Source organism: Hemicordylus capensis, chromosome 3 (genome assembly GCF_027244095.1).
Source record: "Hemicordylus capensis ecotype Gifberg chromosome 3, rHemCap1.1.pri, whole genome shotgun sequence".
In the NCBI taxonomy this organism is placed as follows: Eukaryota; Metazoa; Chordata; class Lepidosauria; order Squamata; family Cordylidae; genus Hemicordylus; species Hemicordylus capensis.
Window position 1 is genome coordinate 166,799,151 of NC_069659.1, and position 16,909 is coordinate 166,816,059.

At 42.6% G+C, this 16,909-nt stretch overlaps 1 protein-coding gene across 1 annotated transcript in view; it reads right to left on the reverse strand.

Moving 5' to 3' along the window:
• SCEL (sciellin) overlaps positions 1-15,985 on the reverse strand; it is a 72,918-nt gene extending 56,933 nt beyond the window's left edge. The window contains exons 1-6 of the mRNA XM_053312509.1: positions 15,850-15,985; positions 15,086-15,158; positions 11,003-11,120; positions 7,184-7,246; positions 5,849-5,917; positions 2,938-3,006 (exon numbers count right to left, since the gene is read on the reverse strand). Coding sequence (XP_053168484.1) covers positions 2,938-3,006; positions 5,849-5,917; positions 7,184-7,246; positions 11,003-11,120; positions 15,086-15,128 — 362 coding nt within the window. The 5' untranslated portion in view covers positions 15,129-15,158; positions 15,850-15,985. The remainder of the gene's footprint in view (positions 1-2,937; positions 3,007-5,848; positions 5,918-7,183; positions 7,247-11,002; positions 11,121-15,085; positions 15,159-15,849) is intronic.
• Positions 15,986-16,909: the final 924 nt, after the last annotated feature.

Consider the following 16,909-nt stretch of genomic DNA (forward strand, 5'->3'; position numbering starts at 1 on the left):
GAGATATAATAATACGCATCTTGCAGGTCTAAGGTAGGGGTGTGCACGGAACCGGCTGTCCCGGTTCGGTTCAAGTCCAGACCGGACTCGAACTTGACTGGACCACTTTGGTCCAACACCCCTTCGAACCCCCGCCCCGTTTGGTTTGGTGGGGTTGCAAATATTAAAAATAAATACATACATCTACCTTTAGCCCCTTCGGGGGGCTTCCTTAGGCCGTGGGGGTTCCACGGAGGTCCCCCCTCCCCCCGCCAGCCTCAGTCATCACCCCCTCCAGCTGAATCAGCCCGTTCGGGCCTGCATAGATCAGCACAGCGGTCATGTTGCCTGCCGCCTCACATGCACAAATGGCCTCTGCAAGTCCTGGCATGGCCTAGGGCCTCACAGAGGCCTTTTTTCACACGTGCAGCAGTGGGCAACATGGCCACCGCACCAATCTATGCATGCAGGCCTGAACAGGCCGACGAACTGGCTGGTTCAGCCGGAAGGGGTGATGACCAAGGCTGGCGGGGGGGGGAACCTTTGTGAACCCCCCCCCACACACACACACGGCCAGAATAACCAGAATGACACTCCAAAGGAAACTGTCTATACGTGCCTCCTTCCTGGTGCCATTCTCCACAGGAGAGGGATTCAATCCCTGCATGGTACACTGAACCCCGCATAGAGTTATGGTACCAACCGGAGTATGACTGACAATGCCGATCCCAGTTTCTTCCATATCTACATTCCGAGGAGTGGACCACCAAGTCCCAACATGCCCCCTGATCCCCACAGAGGGATTGGTCCATACGTCACATAGGAGGCAAACAATGCCTAGGAAGCCACGTCGAATTCGCATCACCCCTGTCCGCGAATAAGGCTCATAGTTCAAAAGAGCACAGTCCAGTTTATTGGCCACCATCAAGCTTTCCTGTTCCACTCTGGGAAAGCTACAGTCAGGTGTCCGGCCTGGAGACCTTCTGCCCACTGGGGAACTAGTATGAAGCGGAGAAACAGCAGTCTTCGGTACCGAAGGCACCAGTACCGCGGGTGGCATACTCGCCGACGCCCGATTAACAATTCCCGAGCCTTGCATCAACAAGACCAATTTCGGCTTCTTCAACAACAGTACTTCCAAAGAAGAAACCGGCAGGGACTTCTTCTTCTTAGGAATAGGTGGCAGATGCTGTCCCGTGGGTAGAGGAGGAACTTGTGCCAGCTTCTTCTTCTTTTTCTTTTTTGGCGGTTCTGAAGGGACAGAAGAAGGAGTCGATATCGAAGGAGGCAGCCCCGGCAAAGAGTCTGATGGTGCAGAAGGAACCAAACTACAGGTGGGTCTGAAGTAGGCACCAACAGTACCAGTACCAAAGCCAAGTGTTCTAGCGCCGGAGGAGCGGAGTCCATATGCTCTGACAGTACTCAAGAAACCATTTTAAATGACTGCTTCAACAATAAGGCCTTTGACAAACGGAGGGCCAGGTCCCACAGGGCAGTGCACAAGCAAAAAGCCCTATTCTTTCGAGCCTGCTTTGAAAACCTTTGGCAATGGACACAGGTCGCAACCATGTGGGATTCTCCCAAGCAGAGAAGACAGTAGGTATGAGTATCGGGGGAAGGGATCTTGGCTCCACGATGAACACGCTTTAAAAAGTTTTTCTTGCCCGGCATAGAAAGCTCCTGGACAGCTGGCCACAAAGCTGCATCCCATCCAGGGCTGGAGCTAAACGAACAGGGGGAGAATGGGGGGAGAGGGGTTCCCCCCAAATAAAAACACCAATAAAAAGATGCCACTGCGTGAAGTAAAGAAAAAACAACAAGGCATAAAAACAGGGAAACAGGAGAAAAAACAACAAGAGAACTAATAAAGTTACCATCCTACTCGTTGCAGAGCGAAAGATTCCACAACATCTACTGAAGCTTGGAAGACGAAGACTGAGGGAATGTGGAGTGGCACAGCTGCATATAGCAGCTGGGGGCGGGGTTTCCCGCCTAAATCAGGATAATTGAGCTAATAGGTTCCAATGAGGTCTCTGAGCAGGCGCATAGCCCATTGGTTTAAAAGATGAAGACCACGTCGAAGAACCTATTATACCATGGCATATGGCCATGAATTGTTGCTGATGGTGGGCAATATAACAACTGCTCCTACGTATTTATCCCAGCATAGCATCCCTTCCATGGCTATTGCTGATATCTCTCTTGTGCTTGTTTCTAGTGTGTGAGGCCTTTTGGGACAGGGAACCAACTAATTCCTTTTTCTAAGTTAACTGCTTTGAGAGCTTTCTTTTTTGAGCAGCAGAATATAAATATTCTTAATAATAAATTAGAATATAAAGTAATAATAAATGATGATGATATTAATAATGATGATAATGACGATGATGATACCACCTACACAGATCCCCCTGGATGCCCATCGGGAGATGGATTATGTCATAAAAGAGCTCTTTTTAGAAGTATGAGTGGATCAGCTATATTCAGTGAGTATGCTCAAGAAAAATTATATCCCCTTTATATACCCCTTTATATCCATACAAAAAGGGGTGCTGCAGAACATCCTCATCAATCTCCTTTTGAGCCATGGTTGAAGTGTCGGAGAGAAACTATAGTTCTTGTAGAGAGCACAGTCAAGTAATGCCAGACTCAAGAGAGATGTTGCTTTTATAAAAGAGCTGGCTCACACTCCAAACTCCCCCATTTAGGTCTGGTTCAAAGGTTAACTTTGTGGCATGATTGGTGCTCCCCATTACTAGTTCCCAAGTCACAACAATGATAGGTGATGCTGTGCATCCCAGAGGTCAGCAACAGGGAGTAACTCCCCCATGCTACTCCCCATGCCAACTTCTGTGGCTCAAAGAAAGAGGAATGGTTAGATGGAAAATATCCAGCTGATCTGTACAAAAACTGGTTTTGCCCTCTCAAAACAGATGGTTCTGAAGCTCCATTCACACATACTTGTTACTGTGTCTGCCATCCAAAGTGGGAAGTTTATTTGCTTTATCAGCATCACTTTTGCCAGAAATCCTTAAAAAGAGAGAGATAAGGATCAAAATGAGTTTTCTCTAAACCAGTAGAAACTAGTTTTTGTTTCTTGTTTTTAAAAAGACTGTCTGAATTAAAATGTCGACAACCTATATTTCTTAGCAAAGCAGAAAAAGCTTACGGTAGCTGCTGCACACAATCTCACAATGATAATGAGGAAAACAAAATAGAATAGTAGCTGACTCAATATAACATTAATGCTTATTTGAAAAAGTTTTTCAGCTTGCTGAAAGAATTATTTTAATTAAGTTTTTTTAAACCAATGAATTATTAAATGTCCCGAGATTTCTATACTTCCTCTTTAAATGAGACTTGCATAGTAGTGAAAAATATCAAATATATCTGACAAATCTTTTAATGAAGAAGTAAAGTGCCTTTGCAATCAAAGCAACCCCTTGCTGCTCCATATGGAATATAATGTTTTTCCCCACAGTGGATTTTGGTGATCGATACTATTTGAAGATGCCCATCGTATACAATTCCTTGTGGAACACAGCTTGGAGTTTTACAGCCATTACATCAAACCAAAGAGGCCAGGATAGCTGTGCTTAACATTGATTTCATTAAGCCATTAGATTTGCATTAAAGAAAAAGCATGAGCCCTTTCCTGGCCTTTATGGATTTTGTATCACTGCTGAAAAAACTTTGCCTGGCTTCCACTAAAATGGTTCAGTTGACAGGCTCCAGGTACCAGGCTGAATTAACCATTTAAGGTTGCAGTCTGAAGGTTGCATACTCTCCAGGAAGAATGTCTTCAGAACAGCTGAGCTATAATTACACAATGCAGCAGGTTGACAGCAGATGAGGGAGCTTTGTTACAGAACAATTACCTGTGTGTTTTATGCCTTATCTGTCCCACTCCTGCAGCTACATGCTTGAATCTGGAAAGCAGGATGGACAGGTTCCTTGCAGTTGTTCTGGGCATCAGAGGGCCTTAGAAGTCTAGCACATGCGTGGGGACAAGCAACCCCCCACTCCAGCTCCAGACTTGTACTGAGTTCCTCTGCTGCTCAAAATCCATCAGTCTTAGAATTCCTCTCCAACTGGGAGCCAGAAAGGGGGCAGCTAACTTCCCTAGAGTTGCACTGCACTCTCTGAAGTGCATCACAACTGCAGCAGATGGTCCCCATCCCCCATCTCCAACGGAAAGGATGAACTCCTTTCATCATTCTCAGCAAAGGGTGATGGAACACTCACCATACATGAAAAACATTGTGACAACCTTGCTCTCAAGTACATCACCCTCCTAACTGCATGGGCTATTTCTGGAGAGGAAAGTATCATCCAAACTGGCCCAGTGTTACTAGTGAAATGACTATCATCATGACAGGTAGATTCTCTGTGTTGCACCTCCCTGCAGAATCTGTCCTCAGTGACTGGGCCATCCAGTGTCAAGGGTGGAGGGCAGGTTTTGCCCTCCCTACAACTAAATTCTCAAGTGCAGCACTTTCCTTTTCCTCCACACAATGCATGCTACATGCTCTAATGTAGAAGAAAGTAAACAGATACACTCAGCATTGGAGTTGTGGGCTAATCAGGCTCCCTGCTGAACCCACCATTGAGACGCAACTCTGCTTTTATTAGCATCACCTCAGTCTGCTCATTTGCATAGCCATATTGTGGGTTCTGCTTCTTGGTCATACTGGCATGGTACAGAATGTTGAGAATTCCCTTTTATTATTGTTGTTGTCATTAAAATATTTATATACCACTTTTCAACAACAAAGTTCTCAAAGTGGTTTACATAGCAAAAGATATGAGAAAATTGTTCCTTGTCCCAAAAAGGCTCGAAATCTACACACACACACACACACACACACACACACACACACACACACACACCAGCAACAGCCACTGCTAGAATGCTATGCTGATATTTCTAAGGAGGGCAATATCTTGTGGTTTTGTGTGTCACTTGTTCCCATACATTTCCATGGCAGATCAAGATTGTTTCATGGTTGCAGTTGAGTAAGACCTGGTTCCCCAAGCTCTTTTCTCTCCAGTATCACAATCAGACAACATGGACATGCCTTCCTAATGAGTACCATCCAATTACCCATGTGAAAAATATTTGGGAGGCAACTGGCAGAAACTTGGGAAGCAATAGGAGGACAAAAATGTTCAAGAATAAGCCGTCGGGTTTGGAGCAAAACACACAAGAATCCTAAAAATCTTTGCAATGCAACAAGACCTTTTCAAACTGCCATCTTGACTTTCCTCTCACTTCAGGCATGGTATCTACTTCTACCTGTTGTACCCTGAAGGGACAGTGAGAACAATAAACCAAAAGGAAAATCTGAATCGGTCCTTAGAATATGACATTATTATGACAAAGCTGTTATTATGAAAGGCAGCTTCAGCCTTGGGGCTAATGGTTATCAGTTGGCTCACTAGATGTCTCATTAAGATTATGAATGTTAGACAAGACTATATTTATTTATTCAATTATACTGTAGCTTCCCTGGGCCTGTTATCTGCTGTCTAAAATGCAGCACCAAATCACTCAACTTTCCCTTTTGAGCCCAGGCAGCCCAGTATGAGCCACACTACATTTACAAGAAACACAGAACTGCCACTAACTACAGCCTCATGACAAGTTCTCTAGTTCTTTTTTCACAATATGTATTACTAGTTGCCCTCTGTCATGGGCCATGCATTTAACTGCCACTGTACCATTGTAATGGATCACATATTTCTTATAGGACCAAACTAGCGTGATGTGGAAACTCTGTAATTAGGCCAAGGGATCTGATTATTGCATTGAAACATTATAAATAAAACCAGTAAATGCAAGGCAATAAAGTAATATATATTAATTTCTTACCTATCTAAAGTAGAATCCGATCTATATCGGCTAAGCAAAGCTTTCTGATCATCTTTTTCATCTGGGTCTCTGTTATTAAGAAAGCATAGTAGCCAACGGATTTTTGTAGATTTTAAGAAAAACTTTCAACCACCAAAACGTCCATATTAGAGCTGTCAACTATTAACCTCTGTCATTTAATTACTGATCTTTTGAATTTAAGAATGCATTAAAAATTGCAATGTGTATTGCAGTTGAGATGATTTGCTGCAAATTCAAATAAAATTCTTGCAGCTAATTAGCATAAACCGGATTGATCTTCCACCAAATCCAGAGAATTGTGTGTATGTATTTATAAAACAATATTTTCAACAGTAAATATTGTTTCAGAATTGTGCACTTCAATTTAGCTATGTTGAAGAGGCACAGAATACACTTATTAAATAAACAAAATATGGTAAAACAATCCAATTTTAATGTAGGTCTAATTAATCGCAATGGTCATTAAATGAATGCTTTCATGTCTATCTATATAAAATTGAATGTCTGTCTGTGTGTTCCCTATATATTCCCATGCCCTTTGTGCTATTGGGACCAAACTTAGCATAGAGACTTCCTAGGACCCTATAAGTAACATAGGGTACCCGGGAACCCCGACAACCACCTTGCACAGACAGACGTATATACAACGGGTATAGCCACAAAATGTATGGATGCAATAACAAAGAGAAACTCGCACCATAAGTTCAAGCAATGCCGGGTACTCAAAGCTAGTTAAATATGAAAGCATTTGTTTCATATTTTATTTTTCAATTTTCATTTGATAAACATGTGAAAACAAGATGCAAAATTATGACAAATTCATTATATAACACTCAGGTATATTCAATCTAGCAACTTGGATCCTACTAAACTAGCAACTTGTACATTTCAAGAGGTCTAACTAAAGAATAGCGTCATTTTCAGTCTTTCCCACTTCCTTGAATATAGGTCGGTGGATCAGGTTAGTTTTCAGATTTGGCTTCTATGGTGAATGTCCATACCAAACTAATATGATCATGATCAATGGAGAGATGGAATATTACAAATACATAGTTTTTCTCTTCTGCTTCCCTCAAAAAGCAGCAATGATCAAGCTGATTTCCAGTCCTGAAATGTTGAGTCATGTCATGAATCTGTATACCAAATTCCCTGGCTCTATCTTAATTTGATAGCAAAATGCTGCAGTCTTGAGTTCAACCAAAAGTCTGACTAGGCTCAGCCAATATAGCACGTTCTTGCTATGGATTATTATTCAAAGCAGACACTTGTATTTGAAAACAAAACAAAAATCAGCCAGTTGATATGTTACAGTACCTGTGTAGGCTGTCTTGAGATTTATATTGGTTGAGGACAACTTTCCCATAGTTTTCATCAGTACTACAATAAAAGAAGCATTGATTTGATACCATCATTTTTATAGAACCTGTAAACTACAGACTAGGAATTGCAGAAAGACCTATCCACATTCTTACAATAAACACTTGATAACCCTTATTGTTGAAAAGCACTATAATTTTAAAAAGGCAAAAGACATAGGGAAGGGTGTGTAACAAAAAGGAATATGGAGATAAAATGGAGGGGGAAATGTTCAAGGGGCAAAAATTACAGAAAATGTTGAAGAAGTTTGCAAGATTTTCCCCACCCTCATTATATACTTATATTTATATATATCCTAAATTTAGTATACAGTAGTGATGCAGTCTGACAGAAGCACTGGGCAGTTATTCAGATAAAGATCCAAAAGCATTTCCCCCAACATTTTATGTGCCAAAATTTTATGAGTTTACATTAATCTTTTCTGTAATTGTGAGTGAAACATACACATAGAATTACAACACATGAAAGTACACTCTGATTATATGCGACTGATTATTAGACTTCCTGGGAGTTGGGACTCTGTGGCTACAATGTACAATACGTGGAATCTTTCAGGCTTCTTGATCTTCTAATACTAGAAGTTCAACAAGGCTGCAAAGCTCCATGTACTGTATATTAGCCACGAAGTCCCAACTCCCAAGAAGTTAACACACATAAATGAATGCCAGGGCCCAAAGATTTATTCTGCCAAAGAAATGAAGGCCCTTAGGTAACTTCTAATTGAACATGCCAAATTCCAATACGTGACGAAAAGCTTGCATACTTGACCCCATTTATTTGTTTTATTCCATTTATACTCCTACCTTTCTTCTGTCATGGAACTCTAGACTGCATACATGGGGTTCTTAGACAGTCACCCGTTCAGGCACTAACAGGTCCTAGACCTGCTTAGCTTCAGCAAGGTGACTGAATTATGTACCCCCCTCAGTTTGCCGCCTGAGTCTTGAGCTAAAGACACTGTGAAGAACTGACTATTTAAGAACTGTTTATGTTTCTATATGTTGTTTGCTCTGGGAGTTAGGGAGTTAATCATGGCAACAGTAGTTGCTAAGTACTTGGATTGACAGGAGTCCTATAAGGCCGAATTCAGACATAACACAGAACCAGGACCCCCAGTTCCACTCCCCGCACCTCTACGTGCTTACCTGTCTGAATCCAGATATAAGTTCTGGGCTCCTGTCTGCAGACTGCAGAGAGGAGGGGCAGCTAGCAGCCGGGCTTCCTCCTTTGATTGACGGACAGCCGCAGCAGCCAATCATGATAGAAAGAGGGAGGAGCTGCCTTCCTTCAACTCTGGTTCCAGGGAAGGCTGCCTCCAGTTCTGCATTCAGACATAATGGAGGCAGCCACAAACCAGAGGCCCGAGCTGCAAACCTTGCTTCAAACTGAGGGTTCAAACTGGAGTTTGGTGACTGAACCCTCAGTTTGAGTTAGGGACCACACTGCAGTTTCACGCATTTAGACATGCAGTTACACGAACCCCAGTCACATGAAACTCCAGTTTGTGCTATGTCTCAATGTGGCCTAAGTGTATGCTGTAGAGTCAATTGGAAGTTAGCTGTCAAGGAAGAAGCTGTGAGAAATGGACAGACTGAAGGACAGTAAACTGTAACTTTGAACTCTTTATTTCTTGGAAAGGAGCAACTTATGTTTTGTTTTCCTTTGTGAAACTATATCTTTGAACTATATGGAATTTTTCTATTGAGTAGCACCCCATGCCCAAAGCAATCCCTGTTATTGAGGGCAGTAAATATTATGGAAGAAGACTGTTGTATATAAATGGTGGCAGCAGATACAGAAACTGTCACAGACACCTCTTGCACATGATACTTGACTGCTTCAGCTCTTATAGTGATTATAAACTGAATGGTCATAAGCTCTGTCCAATTATATAAGCTAAAACAATAGCTTTCAAATGTTCTATCTTCAAGTAACGTTTTCCACACAGACTTGTTTGTAGAGTGACTCCTGGACATCTGCCATGGAATGCTTGTATGTTGCAGAGGATTCTGGGAAATGGTCTAGAGCAGGGGTTCTCAACGCTGGGTCTCCAGATGTTATTGGACTTCAGCTCCCATAATCCCCTGCCCCAGTGGCCTTTGGTTGGGGATTATGGGAGTTGAAGTCCAATAACATCTGGGGACTCAATGCTGAGAATCCCTGGTCTAGAGAGCATACTCAGTTGACATAAGCACGGGCCGGTCATGCATTTCATCATTACACCGTTCAGACAAAGAATGGGCTCAGTAATATGCTGGATGCCTCTTTGTGGCTGAGCATTACAGGCGAAGATGATTGCCTGCTTTTCAGGTAAGCTTGTGCAATGTTACTGATTTTCTCACTGAAAAATATCTGATATGTTTTTGAGGCACCTCAAGGTTCCTTGGAACACAGTGTGTGTGTGGGCTGAGCTATCCATTGGATGAAAGTGGATGTAGGTGTATGGGTGAGGGAGACTGAACAGACACATTCTTAATCTTCTCCGCCTCTTTTTCCCCCTTTGTAATAAGTACTCTGCCATCTGCCATGAAACCCTGTGAAGTCTGCACATCTACAAGACACATTACAAGCTTTCTCTAAAACAATATGAAGCATCCTATCAGTTGAGCTACCTGTTTAATTGCAACCTCTTCTATGGCACTTTGATCTTTCTCTTTGATCTGCAGCACCTTCCCCTGGGAGAAGTCTGGTTAAGATTCCACACAAAACCACACACACACCTTGTGGCCTGCCTCCCAACCCTCTTCTTTCTGAGGAGCAAGCGGAGGCAAGTGTCTTGCAAGAAGGGGAAAGGCTGCCCAATCACTGTACTAGCTAACTCCTTGGTGCTTTATTCAATAGGTAGCTTGTTGGCCTAGTGGGGCACAGCTGTTGCTTTGGGTCTTGGGTTCAAGTCTCAGAGAAGCTCATACAACTGGGCGGGGGGAGGCTGCATCTTTATTAGCAAGGTTGATGGAGGACAGGTCTATCAATAGTTGTTACCCATTATAGGTAAATGGAATCTTCAGGCTGGGAGACAATGCTCTGCATATCAGGTGCTGGGGACACATTGTGGGGTGGGGGGGCAGGCTATTGCCTTCATGCCTTTCTTGTGGGCATCCTGGGGGCTTCTATCTGGCCACTGTCAGAGACTCAGAGTGACTCAGCCCTTGGTATGATCCAGCAAGATTCTCCTTAAAGGAATATTGGCTGACATCTTGACTATTTATTATTCAACAGTACTTAGGAATTACTCTAAAGGACTACTGAATTCCTCTTAGTCAGGATGTCAGCCACTGTTTATTAAGCAACAGCAATCGATCACAATGAGCAGTATATAAAATAAAATAATAATAATAACAACAACAATAATAATGGCAGGGGGAGGGGACTTCATAGTATCATCTAGTTTTGCCCTTAGAGTCCAAGAAACTTGAAAGATGCTCAGAAACAATCCTCACCGTGGTCTGCACAACTTGAGACCCAACGAACTGGACACAGCCTACCAGCTATGATGCATGATATTTCTCCCCTAGAAGGAAAAATAAACTTCCTGGTTTTGTTGTCTGCCTAAAACTCCCAAACAAGGGGACAGATTGCATTGGGCTTGGTGGGTAACAAGTTGGCTTTAAGAGAGTACTAAGGAAACACAACTAATGAAATCTGCATTTTCAATAGATGAAGTTAGAAGCCTAGCTGTATATAATAAGTGAATCCCAGAAAAATGTACCACATATGACCCTCCTTGCCATAAGCCAAAATAGGTTATTTCCTTACTTTTCCTCCTCTGCTCTTTTCTTTATCCAGCTGTTATCTTGCAACAGGGTCCTTCGCTTGTTGACCTCATTAATAACTTGCTGCCTGCTCTTCATGGCAATGGAAGCATTCTTGGTATCTATTAGTGGACAGACAAGAACACTGAAAATCATACAACAAAATGCTCAAGGCTAGTCCTGAACGAACTCATCAATTCAGTCTTCCGTTGCATTCAGACATCACAACATCTTCATACATTTCCAGGTATTGCCAGCCAAGATTCAGTTGAGATCGCATGTGTTTGTTCATCGCTTGATGACTGCTACATCAAGCATTTGCATGAGTGAATGATCTATCACAGGTCCATCACAAACACCATAGGCAAGACTTTCATTTTTCCTCATCTTACAATACTTTTCAGTGGAGTTACATATGAAGGTGAAGGTGAAGTGTGCCATCAAGTCAGTTTAGACTCCTGGTGCCCACATAGCCCTGTGGTTCTCTTTGGCAGAAGACAGGAAGGGTTTACCGTTGCCTCCTCCCATGCAGTGTGAGATGATGCCTTTCAGCATCTTCCTATATTGCTGCTGCCCGATATAGTGGCAGCAGGGATTCGAACCTGCAACCTTCTGCATGTTAGACAAGCATTTCCCTGCTGCGCCAGCTACAAATCACCAAGTGATCATCACGAATGTGTGAACCCGATCTGATTCATATAACCTGACGTGTGAACCAGACCAGATGAAAGGAACTATTTCTGCAATAATAAACTAGTACCTTTTATGATATGCTTTATGATATGTACTGGACCTTTGCCACTCAGGCTCATTGTAAAGATGACATAAGAAAAATTACTTATGTGGCATTCCATGCAACAAGCATCCAATTTAAAACATGCTATCTCCCTAGTCATTGTTAGTATGCTGGGAATCTGTGGCCTAGGCGAGAGCCACATTGGCATGCTAACACTTCATGAATAGCAGCCAACTGGTTTGAATGGGATACTGGCAAAGTGGAACACTGTGCAGATAAGTTTTTCTTACATACCAGGGGTTGTGTTTAAATTAGGCCTCAGATAATTCCAGCTGGGATGGCCAGGACAGAGGTTAACATGATGAAGTAAAATACAGTGCTAGCTTTTAAAATAGTCATTAGCGTACAGAACAAAGAGTGAATAATTCTGTAATGGAACAGAAAAGAATAAAGGGGTCAGAAACAACCCATCTACATGAATTTTGGCAAGCCTGACTGGCGGCAGGCCTTCAATCATACTCCAGGGGTCATTTGCATAGGCCACCAGCACCCTGTGGACAGTTCCCAAGCCTGGAAAAGTGAAGGTTCCAACTAAGGAAAGAGCTCCACTAAAGAGTTACAGCATCATTCACTTTAGAGATTGCCTTGCCATGTGCTGTAGTTTCTAATTAAAAAATCTCAATCTAAAATAGTAATTAAGCATTACTCTTTAGCCTGCACAATCTCTTTGGACCAGGCATGTGCACACATGCCTCAAAGAAGGGTGTTCAGTTGGGAAAGCTATTAACTTTTCTTCCCAGATAAACCTCATAACTGAAATCAAGCTGGTAGGGCACAGCCTACATGCCAAACAACAATGAATTCTACTTTGGTAGAAATATCCGCCCCACGGCCCCTAACACACACACACACACACACACACACACACACACACACACACACACACACACACACGCTGTTATCTGTGAACCCTCATGTCACTGCTTAGTCTCTATGGTAATAGTTTGTCATCATGGATGAAGAATTTGGACAGTCAAACAGACAAATCAGCCAATCGACTTTCTAGTATTTGGCATTTGAGGTTTAGGGCCATAGTGGCTTGTCATTGCAGTCTAATCAACTGTAACAAATATTTGTTTTGCAGATGGTACTTTATGAGCACTACAGTTATAAATAATGGGCCAGTTCAGATAAACAACGACCTCACAGCAGCCCTTCACATGCTAATGCCAGGGCCTCTGACGTAAACACGCTCATCCCGACGTCAATCAAGGATGTGCCATTGCGATTACAGCACATCTTTTACTTGCATGAGAGGGGTGATTATCTGAATCACCCCTCTACATGTGCTGCAACACCCTGTTTAACCTGCCAGTGGCCCCGACGTTATTGCATGCAGGGCAGCTGTGAGGCCATTGTTCTTCTGAACTAACCAATAGCTTTCTGAAGAGTGGCTCAGATTCTGTAAAGCTTGATCTAGTTCTCACAGAGGTAGTAAACTTATATTTTAGCTACATTACAACAACAACAGCAACAACTGTCCTTTTTTCCTTGTTGCCCTGAAACGTTCACCACCACCCCACTTCATACACAAACACATCCTGTCCATCCTGAACAAAACTAGAAGGCTCCTGTTTCCCAGACTGACCAGAGCATTTAACTGAAGCGCTCCAGTACAGGGCTGGGTATACATGGCAACATTTTATTGTGGGTTCCCACTTGTCTATATCATATTTCTGTGTAAAGATGGCAGAGGATAGATAATGAGGAGGTTAGGCAGGGCAGAGAAAGGGTGGAGGAGATGCAATTGTTATGGTTTGTATTGTGAGTAAACAACAAAGGTAAAACAAAGCCACTGTGTATTGGACAGAATATTGAACATGACCTGGTGAGATCTGAGTTCAAATTCCCACTCACCCATGATGAAATGTACTGAGTGACCTTCAACCAGTCATGGTCAATCAGACTAACCTAACCCATGGGAGATTGCAGGTGGGGGAAAGGACTATATATTCCATTGAAATCTCTTGCAGAGAAGGTGGGATAAAAATGCAATATCTCATCACAGCATTACAAACATAGCATGCTGAGTAACATCATCTCAACATTGTTCCAATAACATAACAACAATCCAATTTTCAACAAACTTGGTCATTTGGTATCTTCTTCCTTCACTCTCTCTTAGCAGTGTCTGTTAATTTATACATCAAAACTACTCAATCACTCCAGGATAGCTTAGCTTGAACAGCCACCTTCTCCCACACTGTTGCTAAAAATTATTTTGTTCCTTTCAGTAAGCTCAATATGAGTTCACTGGGATTTTTTAAAAAAATGTGTTCTTGTTTGTGTGGTGGTTGTGGCTGAAGATTGATTAATTTGCACCAATACAAGCAGAAGTGCAATGGCAAGGCAGTCATCTCAAGTGGCCCACAGGATCAGACTGTGAAACACAGTTGCTGAATTCAGATGTTAACAGGAAACCAGAAGTCCTTTCATCTCTGGTTTCCTTGTACACAAGTCCGAATTTGGGAAACTGGAGTTGAAGGTGAGAAAGGACCCATGGTTTCCCTCCCCAGACACCACTCTGAACCTTCAGATTTGAGTTTGGGCACCTACAATTCCGGTTCTGCAACACCACCATTACATCTGAACACTGGCACCACAGTTTCAGCCCCATGGAAGCTTCTTCCCCACTCCTGTCCAATTGGCTGTGTGGGCTGTCCTTCTGTCAAGAAAGAAGCTCACACAACCAGTTCCCTGGCTCTCTGAAGCCCCACTGACTGCAGAGAGGCAGCTCGTGTGGTGTAGTAGTTAGAGTGCTGGATTAGGACTGAGGAGACCTGAGTTCAAATCCCCATTCAGCCTTGATACTTGCTGAGTGACTCTGGGCCAGTAACTTCTCTCTCAGTTTCACAGGGTTGTTGTGAGGAGAAATTTTAGTATGTAGTATACTGTTCTGGGCTCCTTGGAAGAAGAGTGGGATATAAAATGTAAAATTAATAATAAATAATAATAATATCTGAAAGCAGATGGGGAAATGGGAGGACTGGGGGTGCAGAACCACGGTCTATTGGACCTTCAGTTTCACGTTAAGTCTGAAGGGGGACAGTCAGTGCTTCTGTCACTGAATCCAAAATGGGTTGTCTTCATAGCTTTAAACAATCAACAAATAAGACTAAGTAGTATGTAAAAATGAATATGAAATTCTGTTTACAGAACAGTTCAAAGACTGAAAGGCATTTCTATAAATCTGCACATTTCACATTTGTAATAAAAAGCTACATTAATTATCCCATACTGATTAATCCAAGAAGCAAAATGTGGGGGCGGGGTGGATGGGATCAGCTTTACCTTCCTTGTTATGGGATGATTTTCCTACAGAGAATGTTGCCATTTTGTTCACAGGTATATCCTTTATTGTGCACTGAAAGAAAGCAAAAATGCAAAGATTAAGCACTGATTTATTGAAAATGTTTTAAATTTTGTAAAACTGGGAAACAGGAGGCTCACAGCATCTATTCTATGAGCCCCTGGTGGCGCAGTGGTAAAACTGCCGCCCTGTAACCAGAAGGTTACAAGTTCGATCCTGACCAGGGGCTCAAGGTTGACTCAGCCTTCCATCCTTCCGAGGTCGGTAAAATGAGTACCCAGAATGTTGGGGGCAATATGCTAAATCATTGTAAACCGCTTAGAAAGCTCCGGCTATAGAGCGGTATATAAATGTAAGTGCTATTGCTATTCCTCGTGTTCATGAGCTAGTCTGAATTTAAGGTAATCTAATACAACCAGATCATCCTGCAGAGAATCTATCTATGTGGTTGCTAAGAGTTGACACAGACTTGACGGCACTTAATCAATCAATCAATCAATCAATACAACTATCCCTAGGGGAGCAGGGGTGTAACAAGGTTGGAGTGGGCCCAGAGACAAAATTTTAAAATGACCCCCCATCACTGCCTTCCTCTAAATTTTTTAAAAATATATTCAAGGAAGCTTGGATGGGCTTTGGGTGGGGGAGACATGTCTCGGGGGGGGGGTGAGGCCCCAAGACAACTGTCTCCCCTTGCCCTATTATAGTTACGTCCCTGTAGGGGAGCTATTTAAGCCCAACTCACATTGGGATGGGAATAATCATGGAATGATGGGAACCATCCAATACATGGATGGGAATCATCATGGAAGACAGTTCTGGAATGCTGAGGCAGGATGGGGATTGCCTTCCACCAATCTACACTGCAGATGGCTGCTGTAGGAAAGGCTCTGAGGCTGGCTTATGGCACCTCTCAGCCTGTTCTTTCATCATCATCGAGGAGAAAGAAGAAAAAGAAGCTCCTTCCATTGCTGCTAGCACCAACCCATCCTTCTCTATCTTCAGAAGCTTTGGTTGGTTGCCTTTTGAAAGCAGGCGTTCCTCTTTTGCTCTGGAAGCTGCTGCCTTTGACTAATCAGGGGGAATCAGCTGCTACCTAATTCATAGCACACAAAAAAGATAATAAAGAAGTAAAAACATAATATTGCCTCATGCACTGCCACCCTCATCCAAAACTCTGATGGTGATATGAGACTAATGGATGACTTCAGCTTGACTGAACAAGTGTAAATGTGTGTGATTTATTTATTTATTTAACATATATTTATACCGCCCAAAACTTGCATCTCTGGGTGGTTAATAACAAAGATAGAACATTTCTAGACACAGTAAATGTTTGAGCCCAACAACAGCTACTCATGAAAACATGAGATGTGACTTTGGATTCAGCCTGAGTAACTGAATCAGTTACTGGTGCCCAGTAACTGATTCCAGACATAAAGTGTTGCCCAACTGATTGGAAACAGTGACCACAGCATTCATAAATTCAAATTCAGGTTCTAGTTTTCATATACCTAGTTTTGTACTAAAGCATCAAATGGAAATGTGAGTTGACCTTACATACACACTACAGGCACACACCAAGACACGCTTGGATATTGCCATTTACAGTGCTCCTCTGGTAGTGCAGGGTTCATTTCCCTTTGTTAAGGACTCATTCTTTATTGTAGGAAAGAAAGTGACATTCCAGAAAACCAATGTTAGGGACAGTATCTAAGGAAGCACTAATACTCTCACCAGAAAAAAGGAAAAAAAACACCTTCCCACCACCATGGCTGATTTACAGGGTATTCTGGCAGCAAGTA